The sequence below is a fragment of the Budorcas taxicolor genome, chromosome 5 (genome assembly GCF_023091745.1).
Source record: "Budorcas taxicolor isolate Tak-1 chromosome 5, Takin1.1, whole genome shotgun sequence".
In the NCBI taxonomy this organism is placed as follows: Eukaryota; Metazoa; Chordata; class Mammalia; order Artiodactyla; family Bovidae; genus Budorcas; species Budorcas taxicolor.
Window position 1 is genome coordinate 21,020,251 of NC_068914.1, and position 16,459 is coordinate 21,036,709.

The 16,459-nt window shown below is 41.7% G+C and overlaps 1 protein-coding gene across 1 annotated transcript in view; it reads left to right on the plus strand.

Annotated features, from left to right (window-relative positions):
- PBLD (phenazine biosynthesis like protein domain containing) overlaps positions 1–9,599 on the plus strand; it is a 34,207-nt gene extending 24,608 nt beyond the window's left edge. Inside the window, exons 6-11 of the mRNA XM_052641320.1 lie at positions 2,567–2,676; positions 2,757–2,786; positions 5,379–5,467; positions 5,728–5,906; positions 7,570–7,632; positions 9,055–9,599. Coding sequence (XP_052497280.1) covers positions 2,567–2,676; positions 2,757–2,786; positions 5,379–5,467; positions 5,728–5,906; positions 7,570–7,632; positions 9,055–9,167 — 584 coding nt within the window. The 3' untranslated portion in view covers positions 9,168–9,599. The remainder of the gene's footprint in view (positions 1–2,566; positions 2,677–2,756; positions 2,787–5,378; positions 5,468–5,727; positions 5,907–7,569; positions 7,633–9,054) is intronic.
- The last annotated feature ends 6,860 nt before the right edge of the window (positions 9,600–16,459 follow it).

The window sequence follows — 16,459 nt, forward strand, 5'->3', positions numbered from 1 at the left end:
ACTTCCTTCAGTTTAATCTGAATTTTGTAATAAGGAGTTCATGATCTGATCCACAGTCAGCTCCTGGTCTTGTTTTTGCTGCCTGTATAGAGCTTCTCCATCTTTGGCTGCAAAGAATATAATCAATCTGATTTCAATATCGACCATCTGATGATGTCCATATGTAGAGTCTTCTCTTGTGTTGTTGGAAGGTGTTTGCTATGACTGTGTGTTCTCGGCAAAGCTCTGTTAGCCTTTGCCCTGCATCATTTTGTACTCCAAAGCCAAATTTTGCCTATTACTCCAAGTATCTCTTGACTTCCTACTTTTGCATTCCAGTTCCCTATGATGAAAAGGACATCTTTTTTGGATCTTAGTTCTGGAGGTCTTGTAGGTCTCATAGAACTGTTCAGCTTCAGCCTCTTCACCATTACCAGTTGGAGCATAGACTAGGATTACTGTGATATTGAATGGTTTGCCTTGGAAACGAACAGAGATCATTCTGTCGTTTTTGAGATTGCACCCAAGTACCGCATTTCAGACTCTTTTGTTGACTATGAGGGCTACTCCTTTTCTTCTAAGGGATTCTTGTCCACAGTAGTAGATAAAATGGTCATCTGAATTAAATTCCCTCATCCAGTCCATTTTAGTTCACTGATTCCTAAAATGTTGATGTTCACGCTTGCTGTCTACTATTCGACCACTTCCAATTTACCTTGATTCATGGACCTAACATTCCAGGTTCCTATGCAATATTTGTTCTTTACAGCATCGGACTTTACTTCCATCACCAGTCACATCCACAACTGGTCATTGTTTTCTCTTTGACTCTGTCTCTTCATTCTTTCTGGAGTTATTTCTCCACTCTTCTCCGGTAGCATATTGGGCACCTACCGACCTGGGGAGTTCATCTTTCAGTGTCCTATCTTTTTGCCTTTTCGTACTGTTCATGGGGTTCTCAAGGCAAGAATACTGAAGTGGTTTGCCTTTGCCTTCTCCAGGACTATGTTTTGTCAGAACTCTCCACCATGACCTGTCTGTCTTGGGTGGTCCTACATGGTATGGCTCATAGTTTCATTGAGTTAGACAAGGCTGTAGTCCATGTGATTAATTTGATTAGTTTCCTGTTATTGGGAGTTACTTAGATGGGGGTAATAAGTGAAGGCGTTATAGGCCACGTTTGCCCTGGAAGCAGTCTCATGGGCATGCTGGAAGGACTAGGGGAAGTATTCTTAGGATTAGCATTGTTAGTGGAGTAAAGAAAGCAGAATTTTTTCTGCTGCCCAACCCACCATGCCCCTTGTACCAGAAAGCAGAGTTAAAATTTTTTTTTAGTTTTTAATTTTTTAAATTAAGTAATTATTTTTTAGAATTAAAAGTTTTCTTTGAATTACTTAGCTTATTTTTGACTGTGCTGGGTCTTCGTTGCTTTGTGTGGGCTTTCTCTAGCTGTGGTAAGTGGGAGCTCCTCTCTGGTTTCAGTGCACAGGCTTCTCATTCGGAGGCTTTTCTTATTGCGGAGCACGGGCTCTAGAGCACATGGGCTTCAGCAGTTGCAGCTCACAGGCTTAGTTGCCCTGCAGTGACATGTGGGTTCTTCCTGGACCAGCACTGGCAGGCAGCTTCTTAACCACTGGACCACCAGGGAAGTCCAAGAAAGCAGAACTGAGCACGTGGGAAGTCAAACCGCAGAGTAGTAGCAACAAAGAAAGTCCTGATAGTCTTGCACAGGGGCCTAAGGTTAGATGAGAAAATGCTTTGGAAATAATGATGTCTTACACCAATTGTAATGAGAAGACTAAAGCTTTGAGTTTCAGAATGTAAATTTTATTCTGTGAAAGCTAATCAGCAATGTGACATTTGCTCACCTTCAAGATATGTTCACAGAAATACTAGGGAAAAGATTTAAGTCATAAATCTTTGTTTTCACTAAAAATGTTATCCCCTCTGAGATAAGCGGCCCAAGTTTTATCAGTACTATGAAGGGATATTGTATCAGGGTTTGTGATCTAATCTTTAAATCAATATTTTATATGTAGTTTGGCTTGTTTATGGCAAAATTGATTTGTTCATTACAGACTGTTGTATATAACCTGTATGTTCTATTTGTCATCCCTTTGGCATAACTTAAACTAGTAGTTTATAACTCTATAAACTCTATTGTAAGAGTATATAAAATATATAAAATATAAACATCTACATTAAAAAACATTATAGCAACCCTATAAGCGGTGTTTAATTATTTACCATTTTATTGGTAAAATGAAATTAGTATAAGTTTAATTACTACCCCATTTTATTGATGAGGAAATTGAAGTTTAAGGAGATTAAATAATTTTTTCAAGAGCACAGCGTGATGTCAAGACCAATCAGTTATGTTCTTGGTTCTCAAGTTAGAATCCAGTGAGAGTTTTCTCCACTATGATCCCAGTGACCCAAACCTGGGACCCCTTTACTGGAATGAACGACACTGCCAGAGAATCTTTAAAAGTGATCAAAAGAGACATGCAACTATATAACAAAGTTTATTTTTCGATTTCTTGATTCCGTTCAAACATTTGACAAAATAAAATTCTTTTTTGGCCAGAAAATATGAATAGCACTCTAACCTTTCTCACTATGAGTGGGGAACTGAAGGCCAGAAAAGAAGAGGATGGTATTGTCCTGGACCTGCCTCTTTATCCAGCCCATCCCCAGGTCAGCTTTTTAAAATTATTGCCACACACTGTATACAACGTGCCCGTTTTACAATGATTTTGTCTTTTTTCCTGATCTAGAAATTGCATGAAGTGAAAGACTTGATAAAGGTTCGTGAAAAAGAGTCAAACTTGAGCCGTGGGATTTGATCATCTGTTATTGTTTGAACAAAGATTTGTTGTATTTGATCTCAAATATAGACCTTCTACCAATGTAAGTGTTCTAGTTTAAGCTTGGGTGAATACTGCATGGTGCCTTTGAGGTTTGAATTTTAATGTTGAATCTATTTGGTGAAAAGGTTGACCAGTTTTCCCTAACTCTTCATTGTCTGATTAGCCTCCATGGAAAGAGGGGGAGGGGAGAGTGCCATGTGGCAGGCTGAGAGTGAAAGAAGAGAATGGAAACAGCCTGGCAGCAGTCTGTGTCCTGATCTCTTCAGTGGAGAATAAGGCTGAGATGACGAGACTGTGCTTTGATGCAGGAGAACAGAAAAGCAAGGGTACTGCAGTAGAGAAGACAAGATATATAGCAGCCTCCTCAAAGGGTCTGTGTGGGGATGGGGCTTAATGATAAGGATGATGATGATGATAAAGAACATTTTGAGAGTCTCTTCTGTGCAGTACCATGCATTTTAATGCATTATTTCATTTAATTCTCACTGTCACCCAGGGCAGTAGGCACTACAGTTGTCTTATGGAGATTCTAGAAGGCCAGAGCAGCCCTGGATAGCCAGGTGCTTAGGTTTTAGAGGAGGAAGGGCCCAGGTCAGGACCGGGCCAAGGGTGCTGTGAAAAAAAAATTATTCTGAAATGGCCTGTTACAGGTAGTAATGGGTATTTCTTAGTGAATTTTCAAATACAGCATTTGTTATATCTTTAGTGTTTTGCTTTAAGTTTTCAAAAGATATAAGCAAGTGTCATGGATTCTACTTTTATACTCAGCTTCACCTACGGCTTGGGTTTTGGGAGACAAGCCAAATTCATAAATGAATTGCTTTAAGCATATTGGCAAAAAACCCAGAAAATCTTTACAGTGGTAGACCTTGTTCATGATAGAAAGAACTTAACCTGTTCTCTCTAAGCCTCAGGGTCAGCATTTGTGAAATGGGAATGATGAAAGGTGTTTATCATGAGTATTGTCATTTTGGGCTTCCCAGGCGGCTCAGTGCTAAAGAATCTGCCTGCCAATGCAGGAGACACAGGAGATAAGGGTTCGATTCCTGGGCTGGGAAGATCCCCATGGAGTAGGAAATGGCAACCTACTCCAATATTCTTGACTGGGAAATCCCGTGGACAGAGGAGCCTGACGGGCTGCATTCTTTGAGGTCGCAGAGTTGGATACAACTGAGCATGTGTGCATTGTCATTTTGTGTTCCTAGAAACTGGCAATAAGATTCTCAGTTGAGAATTAAACTTTCAAATGGACATAAGAATCCATGCAGAGAAGGGTTGGATGACCCTTCAGAGAGATTGGGAGGCCCAGAGAACAGATGGGATTGGGCTGTAGGAGTTCCCATATCTAGAAGGGGGACATTGGTCAGCAGTGGTCACAGAGGCAGACCTTCCAGGCACTACCCACAGCAGTGTCTTGGCCATGGAACCTAGAGCTTCTCAGCCCCTAAAGAAGATTAGAGAACTTAAAACCACCTAGTGACAATCAGACAACTACCACGTAACTCTAGTCTGTTCTGGCGGCAGCTAGTTGTGGTGCCTAAGGATGACTTGGAGGTGTTTTTGTCCCCTCACAACCTCCCTCAGCACTGCAAACCAATAAACAAACAAACATACTATGTCTCAGGTATGAGCATGGTTATATGCAGTCTTCGGTAAAGGGTAAACCAGGGTGTCTTTGGACAATGTTACTGTGGTCTTGATCTGTAGTGTACAGTCTAAGTGAAAACAGCAAGCTTGCCAAGCAGAGCAGCATTGATACGAGTGCCCATACTGTTGGCCCTGAGTCCTTCTTGTGTAGAATCATCCAGTTACCACTGTAGCTACAGGAACAAAACAGCAAGCTTGCCAAGCAGAGCAGCATTGATACGAGTGCCCATACTGCTGGCCCTGAGTCCTTCTTGTGTAGAATCATCCAGTTACCACTGTAGCTACAGGAACAAAACAGCAAGCTTGCCAAGCAGAGCAGCATTGATACGAGTGCCCTAGTCCCCACTTCCAATCATACTGCTGGCCCTGAGTCCTTCTTGTGTAGAATCATCCAGTTACCACTGTAGCTACAGGAACTCTGCATATGTTATTTCATTTAATCCTCTAAGAAGCAGGCATAAAGCCCCCACCTCTACAGATAGTAGACAGTAGTGATTCAGAGCTTTGACTCCAGGGCTCCTCAGTCCTGGGTCAAAGTGTGTGTATGTGAGAGAGAGATTCTGGGCCTCCCTGAATCTTTTTATCTGTGGGGAAAATACCCAATTGAAGGAGTTGTGTGTCGAGTCTCATAGTGACATGTATGAACAAGGCCTCTCTTTGGCTCTCAGAGGCTTAACTCAACCCCTATTAAGGTCCAAGGGTTCCTGAACACCAGGAAATTGGCCTTCTTTGAGAAATACCTTGAATCCTAAAACTGACCTGAAACTCTTGGGACTGGAGATGTTGGGTGTGCCTGGCACAAAGCAGATGTTTGTGAGAGATCGTTCTCCAAGGACTTGACCCAAGACGCACTTCTGAGGAAGTTTTGGTCTGTCTCCATAGACTGCCATAGGTGACACGCTGGTTCAGGATGTTCGCTATTCCCCAGATACCAAAAAGCTCCTGGTCCGGATCAGTGATGCTTACAACAGGTAAATGAGATTTTCGACTTCGTCAGTACTGTGGGGGAGGGCACCAGATTCATAGCTCTGGCTTGATCTGGCTGTGCCATGTTCAGCTGAACCATGATCTACACAGCCAGAGTGATCTGTTCCTGGGCAGGAAGGTTGTAGTTGCTCTTCCTCGCTTACTGCTGAGCCGTTGAACAAGCTACAGCCTGGCCTTTATGGAGTCTGGGGAATGGGGAGTCTGTGGAATGGGTTTGTCCTAATCCATCCTGTTTATGAACAAGGTCATTTCTGGAGAGCCTGACAGTGAACACAGGGAATTTGCTGCAAGTGGAAACCACAGGGAAGGTGAAAGGACTCATTCTCACCCTCAAGGGAGAGCCTGGTGGGCAGACGCAAGCATTTGACTTTTACTCCAGATATTTTGCTCCATGGTACGGTGTGGCTGAAGACCCTGTAACAGGTACTTTTTGCCTTGAATCCTGAGGAAAGCTAAACAGTGGAGGAGGAGGAGAACCGCTGTTTAAGTGCCCTCCGCAATGAGCTTTCAGGTTGCTTGGGTTTTGAGTTGCCTTTGTTTCCCTATCTCCCCTCCCCATCCCTTCACTGAAGTCTCTTGTGAAAAACACAGTGTTAATGAGGCAGTATATAGCAAGGTTTAATTTTAGCTTCAGACAGGCTGGCTTTGCGTCCTAGCTTCCTAGCTGTTGACCTTGGGTAAATGACTTAACTTTTCACAGCTTTTGTTCCCTGTCTATAAAATATGGATAATACCTCATAGGCTATGTAAACACGATGCATGTTAAACACAAAACATAATGAGCACAGTGCCTGGCACATGGTTAGTGCCCAATAGCTGTTAGGTATTTTAACAACTAACAATAAAACTGGCTCCTTGAGCCAACACTTCTAGAGCTACCTGTTGCAAAATCCAGTGGCCAATGTCCACTATAGTCCCAAAGTCCTTTGTCCTTTTCATTGGCCAGCCTGTGTGATCATTGACCGATTTGGGTTTTGAAGGACCAAGTCCTGGACTGCAGGTGGGAAACAGGGACAGGAATAGTGTTTTTCTTCCTCCCCTCCTCCTTTGCCAGACCTGCTCACCAAGTGAGTGGAATGGGTTCAGGAACGTAGGAATTTAGGATCTTCCACAAGCCAGAAGCAGGGAGTTGAAATAAAAAGTCGGCAAGAATGTGATGCTTCCTACTTTCATCCTCCTTGATAAAAGTGGGCTGAGCAGCGAAAGGTGTGGAATGCTTTTTGGAGGAAGCTGATGGATAAGAAGTTATGAGTGGATTTACACATGCTTGGCTGCTTCCCAAAGATTTTAATTTTCACGGAGGAAAGGTTTTCTCCCCCCTGGAATCATGCTTTTCTAGAGTGGGAAAGCTCTTTGGACAGTGATGGCCAACAGTCTCGGTTTGCTTGAGACTGAAGGACTTCTCAGAGTAGGGATCTTCAGTGATGAAACCAGGACAGCCTCAGGCATACTGGGATGCCTGGGCACCCTGTCCCATAGTATTTAGTACATTTTTCTGAAGGAGAAACCTTTTTCAAACCATCTTTTCCTCTCCCAAATACTTTCCTATCAGTTGTTACTTAGCAGTTTGTTTCTTCTTTTTAGTATTTATTCTCTGATCTACACCTAGGGCACAATCATGTGAAAAAGTATCTCACTAAAACAAAGCTCTTTTGGCACCAAAAAACTGGGAACGTTGGCTTCATGGAAATTTTGGTCTTTTGTCAGAGTTCCCACCCTTCCTTGCATGTGCATCTTAGGAGGAAGGATATGTTTTTCCTTGATAGATGTAGACAGATTTACACGAAAGCCTTAATTCTCCTGCCATGGACTGACAAGGAATTGACAAAAATTAAAGCCTGCAGTTTAATTCAGCCTTCAGAAAGTGTAAGATGCAGCAGATATGTCTTTTGAAGAAGCTTATCTATGAATTCTATGTCTTCCTTTCTATTTCCATTCATAATTCCACACTTTGCTGAAGTCATGGCCAACATAATGACTAAGTTGTCTAAGGTTCAGTCAAACTGGATAGTTGATCCTTTATGAATTTAGCAGAGTTGCTCCCGTTTTCTTTGGGATTGTAACATAGCTTTTCACTTCTTTTAAGGGTCTGCACATACTGTTCTCAGTAGCTACTGGTCTGAGCAACTGGGGAAGAAAGACTTGCACGGTAGGACAGTTCTTCTTCAAATTAAAAAAAAAAACTGCTAAACTTTAAGCTAGTATTCCTTCCCATATATACTATCCACTTGAAGATGTAATAAAATGTTAACTATCAAAAAAAATGGTTAACTATTACCCACATGAAAACTAAAGGTTTTGAATTCCTTCACCCTGAATCTTCTGCTCAACATCCTCCACCCCAAACATCTTCCACCTCTGTTTCTCCCAAAGCACAGACACACTTCTAATACAGTTAAGTGCCAAGTAAGTATTTGCTGAATAAAGTTAACTAGCTGTGTAATTTTGGCCCAGAAAGGGTCTTTATAAGGTGATGAGTTGAGATTGGATGATTACTAGGGTCCCATTATGGGATTAAATAAAACAAATCGCCTTGGAACCAAGTCTCCTAGTGATTAATATATTGCTCAGGACAGAGAAATGGATGGTAGCCAGTGGAGGTTACACAGCTAGTACCACATGCAGAACAGGCTACACAATCAAAGTAGGATTTTGACCTTAGTGGACAGAAGTTCTTACTTAGTGGGATGGTCAAGCATCTGTGACCCTGATTTGGGAATAGCAGGGTGGCTGTTCTCTTTCCATTGTGAGCCTAATTACTTCCCTAAACTCAAGAAGCCTGCGGCTGTACTTCACGTTTGCTTGACAAGTGTGGTTGCTTGCTATCCACAATGAGTAGGGAACTCCTTTTGTCCTTTTCAGACCTCGAAAGACGAAAGATGGGGCCTTCTCTGAAGGGCCCAAGAGCACCCCCTCTTTATCTTTTTAGCCTTTTAGTCCTAGGCTCTATCTTTTCACTTGTGCTTGCTCACTCCTAGACCTAGATGGAGCCAGGGAGGAAGCTACAGTTAGGGTGTGTCTGGGGCATTACAGGTAGTAACAGAGGAAGTAGCTCAGGAAGGGAAGATGTAGAGCTGTGTGCTTTGTGTATCAAATTGCGTTTGTGGCCTCAGTCCTCAGGAGAATCGGGTGGGCTAGGCAATATTATGAACAGATGAAGGAATGCATTCTTAAAAAAATTAGTTAATAAGTTTTTATTGAGAACGTTAATTTATTACATTAAATAAGTTTCTCATGTACATTGTATTTCTGCTTCTATAGATCCTACAGTGTGCTCACTATCAAAAATTTATTTTCTATCCTTCACCATGCAGTTGATCTCCTTTATGCATTTTGATCCCTCCCATATCACCCTGCCCCTCCCCTTCTGGTAACCACTCTCTGTTCTCTGTGTCTATATGTTCGTGTTTGGTATGTTCATTTATTTTGTTTTCATCTGTTTGAAAGAATGTATTCTTTAAATTGACCTGGGAGGATTCTAGAGCTCGTAATAATCAGTCTTTCACTATGTCTTATTAATTAAAGGGGTGAAAATGATCTTGATTTGTGACTTGTTTTATGTTTTCTTTAGCCTTTCAGTGTTCCAACCGGGGAGGAGAACTGATAATTTCCCTGCGTTCTGATGGACGAGTTGACATCAAGGGAGGCGCGGCTCTTGTTTTAGAGGGCACTCTGACGGCCTAGACTGCTTGCACTGCGGTGACACAATCTTGAATTACTGAGTATTTTCTGCATAAAAAGAAATGTAAGAGACTGCTTTGAATAAGATTGCATTGTAGTCCACTTAATCCTCACCTGAGAAATAGAACAATGAAGACGTATTAATGGGGATTTAATAATGCTTCCTGATGAATTAACTAAAGGAGTTTTGGTTCTACCTGTCAACATATTCGAAGTAACCCATATCAAAGAATAATGTCGTCACCTTTAATTGTGACCACCAATCACAGAATGAGGAACACATTTATGAAGAGTAAGATTAAATCATTTAAACTCAGATGTGAGTACCTGATAGACTTGTTTTGCAGCCATCGAAAAGACCCAATAGCTATGTGGAAATATGGAAAAATAGTTCATAGTATAATACTAAGAAAGAAAATTATAGTAGACTATTAAATGTTAGCAATGTTATGCTATGTCTGTGGGGAATAGGAATTTATATGGACAAGAATGGATCATGAAGATAGAAAAGTAAGAGTTTATGTGTGAATGGTAAGGTTGGAATAATTTTAATGTACCTAAAAAATTATTTCCTTTATTGGAACGTGCTTACGTTTAATACCTAAAAATCAGGACGTGTAGCTAAATAACTAAAATGTCCAGAAATTTTTTTAAATGAGTGATAATGAGTGATAGAGTGATAATAAAATTAAACATGGAAAGTAATGTGATATCCTGCCTCTTTCCAAGTTCTTTTCAGGGTGGAAATCCCCCTTACTGTCACACCTATGTATTCTGCAAGTTAGGTGCCCAGCTGGTATCTGAATTCTCACCCTGTGGGTCAGACCTACTGCTTAGCAATCTGATGTGGTTGGTAAAAAGCAATTTGCTGTCTCCTGTGTGTAAGACACTGGACTAGAAACTGGCAGGGTAGAGAGCTGGGGGGCAGGATGCAAAGGAGATTAGAGGGGGAGCTTGTAGAACTCTCAAGGGACTCTAACTGGGGAGACCAGGCTCATCCTTTCATGAAAAGATAATGAGCACTTGTACTGGTCTGTGATTAGGGTCTGCCATATGCAGACCCTGAGTGCTATGGCGTAGTCAGGGGAGTGTTAAAAAACAGGGTTTCGAAAGATGGGTATGAGCAAAGCTTCAGAGATGAATGAATGTAGATGGCCTCTACGTTTTGTCTAGAGTTTCTACATCTTGAGAGTAGTTACATTCTATAGGAGCGGAGATATAAAGGAAAGTAGTTATTAAACTAATAATCCAGTTGAAGAGATAAGACACAAGGACAGAGAAACACACAGACAAATAATATTGAAAACTATTCTTTTTCTTTTTTTTAAACTAATCTTAATTTTTTTTTCTATAGAAAAGACGGGAATCACAGCAATTGTGAGTCATCCCCAGTGTATGAGAAAGGGAGAACTATGGTTATTCAGGTGTGGTTTCCTGGACAAATAGCATTTGCACTACTTGGGAGCTTGTTAGAAAAGCAAATTCTCAGGCCCTATCCCAGACCCACTGAATCAGATGCTCTGGAGATGGAGACCAAAATCTAGTTTTTAACAAGCCCTCCAGGCAATCCAGGTGTACATTTACATTTGAGAACCTCTAGTATTCATGGTAATGAGTGATAGAGTGGTAATAAAATTAAATGCAGAAAGTAAGGTAATATCTTGCCTCTTTCCAAGTTCTTTTTGGGGTGGGAATTCCCTCTGCTGTTGCTCCCATGTATTCTGCAATATCCTAGTATTCAGCCACTGTCTTCTTCCCTCTCAAGTGACAATTGCTTATGTAGCTCAATAACTTTTATTCTCTATTGGTTTTTTTTTTTTTTGGCTGCACCCAGTGGCTTACTGGGATCTTAGCTCCCCAACCAGGGATTTAACCCATGCCTTTGGGAGTGAAAAGTGCAGAAACCTAACCACTGGGCTGCCAGAAAAGTGCAGCCAAAATGTGCATTATCTCAGAATCTCCCTGACCACACCAATATACTTGCTGCTTAATGTAGTTTTGGAGAAGCTGTTTTTTGTTTTTGTTTTTTGTTTTTTTCCCTCATAGCTTCCAGTTCTGTTCAGCTAGAAAAATTAGCTGTGCTCAGGTGGGAGCTGTTCGGTAATGTGTTGGTAATATAGAGATTAGTTAATCAGCCATGATTTATTAATGATGAATTAATTATACCTGATTATGCAGTTCTGCTAGCTAAATGGAGCTTTAAAGGAGTTATTTTATTAATCATCATGGTGCTAATTGCAGACACTTACAGAAGTATCACTAATTAAACATGCAACCATGTGCAGAACAAGTTGAGCTGCTGAGACCTGCAATAATAAGAAACCCTGACTTTTAGGGGAGCCAAAACAAATTTTATTTTATGCAATATTAGGGAGTTGGCTTGGCAATGTTAATCATTCACTGCAAATTAATATTGTAATTTTTCTTAGCAGGAATTGATCCTTATATCAAAAAATACATAGCACTCTGCATGCATGTGTGCTAAGTCGGTTCAGTTGTGTCTGATCCTATGGACTATAGCCTGCTAGACTCCTCTGTCCATGGGATTCTCCAAGCAAGAATACTGGAATGGGTTGTCATGCCCTCCTCATACAGCACTCTAGTGAGATTCTAATAAAGGGAAAGGTTTTCAGTCCTCTAAAGGGAAAGGTTGTTGTTCAATCCTATATTCTCTTTATTTATTTGTTTTATTTTTTGACTGTGGTGGATCTTTGTTGGCTTTCTCTAGTTGCGGTGAGTGGGGGCTACATTTCATTGCAGTGTGTGAGGTTCTTATTGTGGTGGCTTCTCTTGTGGAGCACAGGCTCTAGGCACACAGGTTCAGTAGTTGAAGTGCTTGGGCTTAGTTGCTCTGCAGCATGTGAGATCTCCCCAGACCAGAGATGGAACTGATGTCCCCTGCATTGCAGGGCGTATTCTTAACCACTGGGCCACCAGGGAAGCCCCTATATTCTCTTTTATACATATGCAGGATGGTCTTTGCCGAACAGGAAGCTTTGACTGACGGGATGTGACTCACAGCAGGGAAAGTCAAAACCACAGATCAGCCCTTTGTATCAGAGAGCATCAGGTGAGTTCAAGACTGTGACCTCTTGGAGACCAAGAACACCTGTGTATTCAATCACAATAAGAGGATTCACAGCCTTGTACTATTGGAGCAGAGAAAGGAATGAGACTGTCCAGTTGAAGGGGCATGTAGTAAACAGAAAGTGAAAGTGTGAAAGTGAAAGTCCCTCAGTCCTGTTCGATTCTTTGAGACCCCATGGACTATATAGTCCATGGAATTCTCTAGGCCAGAATACTGGAGTGGCTAGCCTTTCCCTTCTCCAGGGAATCTTCCCAACCCAGGGATCAAACCCATGTCTCCCACATTGCAGGCGGATTCTTTACCAGTGGAGCCACAAGGTAAACTGAAGGGTAGATGAATAATGGGAAAAGCATTTTCAATTTTTAGCTCAAGATGAATGAAAGCCACTTCCTGATTTTTTTTATTATGATTAATTGGAGTTATGCAGCATCCAGGGCTTCCCAGGGGGCGCAGTTGGTAAAGGACCTGCCTGCCAGTGGAGGAGGATGCAAGAAATGTGGGTTCACTCACTAGGTCAGGAAGATCCGCTGGAGTAGGAAATGGCAACCCTACTCTAGTATTATTGCCTGGAGAATTTCATGGACAGAGGAGCCTGGCAGGCTACATTCTGTACGGTTGCAAAGAGTCAGATGTGACTGACCACACACTGCTACTATCATGTAGCATCCAAACACCAACCTTCAAGGTTGTCTTAGCACCATAGTTGGAAAATTCTCATTGTGAGTAGCCAAAGAGGTGGTGGCCAACTTCCTCCAAGGAAGCCAAAGAGGTCAGTTGCGACCTCTCCCTGCACACAGAGGGCAGGCATGCTACTGGGGCTCAGTCAAATCAGAAACTGTCTCCTGGGAGTTTGGATCCTGAAGAAAGGAAGCAGTACTGTAGAGGCGGTGGCCAGAGGCCTATACTATAAAGGTCCACGCTATAGCTCATTCTCCAGCAAGTTCTTTCTTTTCTTACCTTTTTTTTTTTGCAGTGGTGGGTCTTGGTGGCAGCCTGTGGATCTTAGTTCCCTGACCAGGGATTGAACCTGGGCCCCCTGTATTGGGAACACAGAGTCTTAGCCACTGGACCACCTGGGAGCCCCTCTAGCTTGTTCTTTCTAACATTATTCCAAAGTGTAGCTGTTTTACCATTTACTCAGGCCCCTCAGTCTCCTGCTGAAGACCTTTATTTCCAGATTTTTTACCATTAGAAGCTGTCCTGTGGAGAGCAGCTTTATTTATTTTATTTTCTGTGTCCTGGTACTTTTATTTCTTTACAATAGGTTTGAGAGAAAGGGATTTCTGATTTGAAAAATATATGTATTTTTCATTTCAGTAGCTATTGTCAGATACCTTTCCAAAAGAATCTGTAGCTGTTCATGTTGCCAGAGCACCTTGTCCTTTTCACCACAACCCACTAGTAGAATTTTGCTAATCGGGTAAGTGATAGCTTATTCTTACTTAATTTGCATTTACTTTTTTTTTTTTGCATTTACTTTTTGACATTAACTTGCCATTTGTATTTTCTCTTCTCTGAATTCTCTATTCATATATTTTGCCCACTTTCAATTGCATTTTGTTACCAGTTTGCAAAAACACTTTCTTCATTATAACCTTTCATGTGTCACAGGTATGGAAATATTTTCCCTGATGTTTTGATATATATTAAGGCAGTCATTATTTTCCATATTTTGTAGATGAGGAAATAAATGCTCAGAAAAGAAACTGACTTGCTTAAGTTTACTCAGCTAGTATAATGATTACATCTGGATTTAAAACCAGGATGTGATTAAAAACCAAGTGCCCTCACTATACTTCAAGGAATATCCTAGAGGGTTCCTCTGGTTACTATCCTGTAGAATAAGTTACCCCCAAAGTTAGAGGCATGGAACGGTCACTGGTTATGCTTGGAGATTCTGTCTGTCAGGAAGTTGCCCAGGACATCATGGGGAAGGCTTGTTTCTGCTCCATGTGCTGTCAGAGTGCAAAGGCAGGGCTGAGACCATCAAAGGCTTGTTTACATACATGGGGAGCCTGAGTTGGAAACACTAAAACAACTGAGAACTGGAACAGTTAGGCTTCCCTGAACACTATTTTTTTTTTTGGCCACGCTGCTTTCGGGATTTCAATTCCATGACCAGAGATTGAACCTGGGCCCCTTGCAGTGTAAGCATGGAATTCTAATCACTGGACTGCCAGGGAAGTCCCTCAAAATTAACTACTTTTTTTTAATTTATTTTTTATTTTATTGGCCACACGGCACGTGGGATCTGAGTTCCCCAACAACAGATTGAACATGCACCCCCTGCATTGGAAGCACAGAGTCTTAACCACTGGACCACCAGGGAAGTCTTGAACACCTTAATCTATATATAGTCTCTCCGCATGATGTTTCCAGCATGGCAAGTTTAGGGTAGCTGGACTTGCTCTGTGTAGGCTTGGCTCCCAAGGCCCAGAGAGAGCCCAGGGGAAGCTGTGTCACCTATTGTGACTCTACCAGGAAGTCACGTGGTTTTACTTTTGCCACGTTCTATTGGTTGAGGCATTTACAAAGGTCTGTCCAGGCTCACAAGGCAGGAACACAAATCCTATCTCTTGATGGAAGATTATTCATGCCACATTGAAATAAGAGCATGTGAGAAGGGATATATTTGACTATAGGTGTCTTTAGAAAAAGATGATCTATCACAAGAGTGTTTTGAGGAATTTCCCACATCCTTGGGAAACTGGGAACAAAAAGGGTTAGCAGGAATAAGAAATACTTTCATAAATAGAGGAACAACAACTACAGTCGTTGAACCATCATCAACAAACATATGAATGTGTTGTGTTTATAGACCATCATCAAAGAGTTTAGAAAATGTTCTTAGCTTACTGAACCAGAAGATATTTTCAAGGAACCAGAAATATGAGCATCAGCTTTTAAGGACTTTGTGGGCTCTCAAGCCTGCTCTGAAAAGGAGGTGGACCGGACTGGATCTGTTCCACACTTAGAGTGAAACACTGTTCTTTGGCTTAGTTCTCTATCTTCAGCTTTCTGAGCTGCTATAACAAAAATACCATAGACTAGGTAGCTTATAAACAACAAACATTTATTTCTTATAGTTCTGGAAGGTGGGAGTCCATGATGAAGATACTGGCAGATTTGATGTCTGGTGAGAGCCTGCTTCCTGGTTCATAGATGGCATTCTTCTTCTTGTGTCCTCACATGGTGGAAGGGGCAAGGGATCTCTCTGGGAGTCTCTTAATAAGGACCCTAATCTGATTAGTGAGGGCTCCACCCTCATGACCTAAACACTGACTAAATGTCCCACCTCCAGGTACCATCACACTGGGGACTCAGTTTCAACGTATGAATATTGGGGACACACTTTCAGTTTGTGGCGCCCTTTTGGGTCAAAGCCTTGTAGTTACTGTTTCCTGATGCTGCCCAATGCTTCTGGAAAGGCCAGAGTGGCTATTGTTAGGGATGAGTGGTTTATAACTTTGTGCAAGAGCCAGTCGAGGTGATCACAATACCTTTGAGCCAGGTTATTTTAAGTTACAATAGACAGTTTGTGAATTTCATCAACCAACTGGAGGCTCTTCCTAGCTAAAACCACAATTTCAGCAAAAAAGAAAAGAAGAGGTAAGTTAAAAGTGAACACCTGTTCTTCTAAAATTGCTCTACTGCAGGTACTAGCCCTAGAGAGTTGGCAGATGGTTTTGTGTTTCTAAGCCTGACCTTAGCAGCCCTTCATCAATCTTGAGCTGATTGATTCTCAAGAAAGAGGAGACTCTGGTTTCCCAGGGTACCCAAGACACCTTTGCTGTAGTTACTACCTGAAGACCAATTAATTAGTCCACACTGGTTCTCTCTAGTTTTCCTGACAAAACTAGGACATCCTGGACACAGCCTGGCTGGGGAGGCTTTTTAATTGCTCATTAATTATTGTCACTCTAGACATGGATATTCCTAAAAGAAAAAAGCATCATTTTGCCCTGGGGAAGACTGGTGATTTCCTAGGCCTGCAGCTATTAATATCTTGCATTGTGATTCTAGTATCTGAGGGGCTCCCTTCTTTAAAAAAACCTCCACCCATAGAAATGAAACTACAAACTGCTGCTCCCATCAAATTTTTTAAAAATATATTTATTATTTATTTGTGGCTGCACTGGGTCTTCATTGCTGTGTGCAGGCTTTCTCTCATTGCGGCAAGAGGGGGCTATTCTCTAGTTGCAGTGCA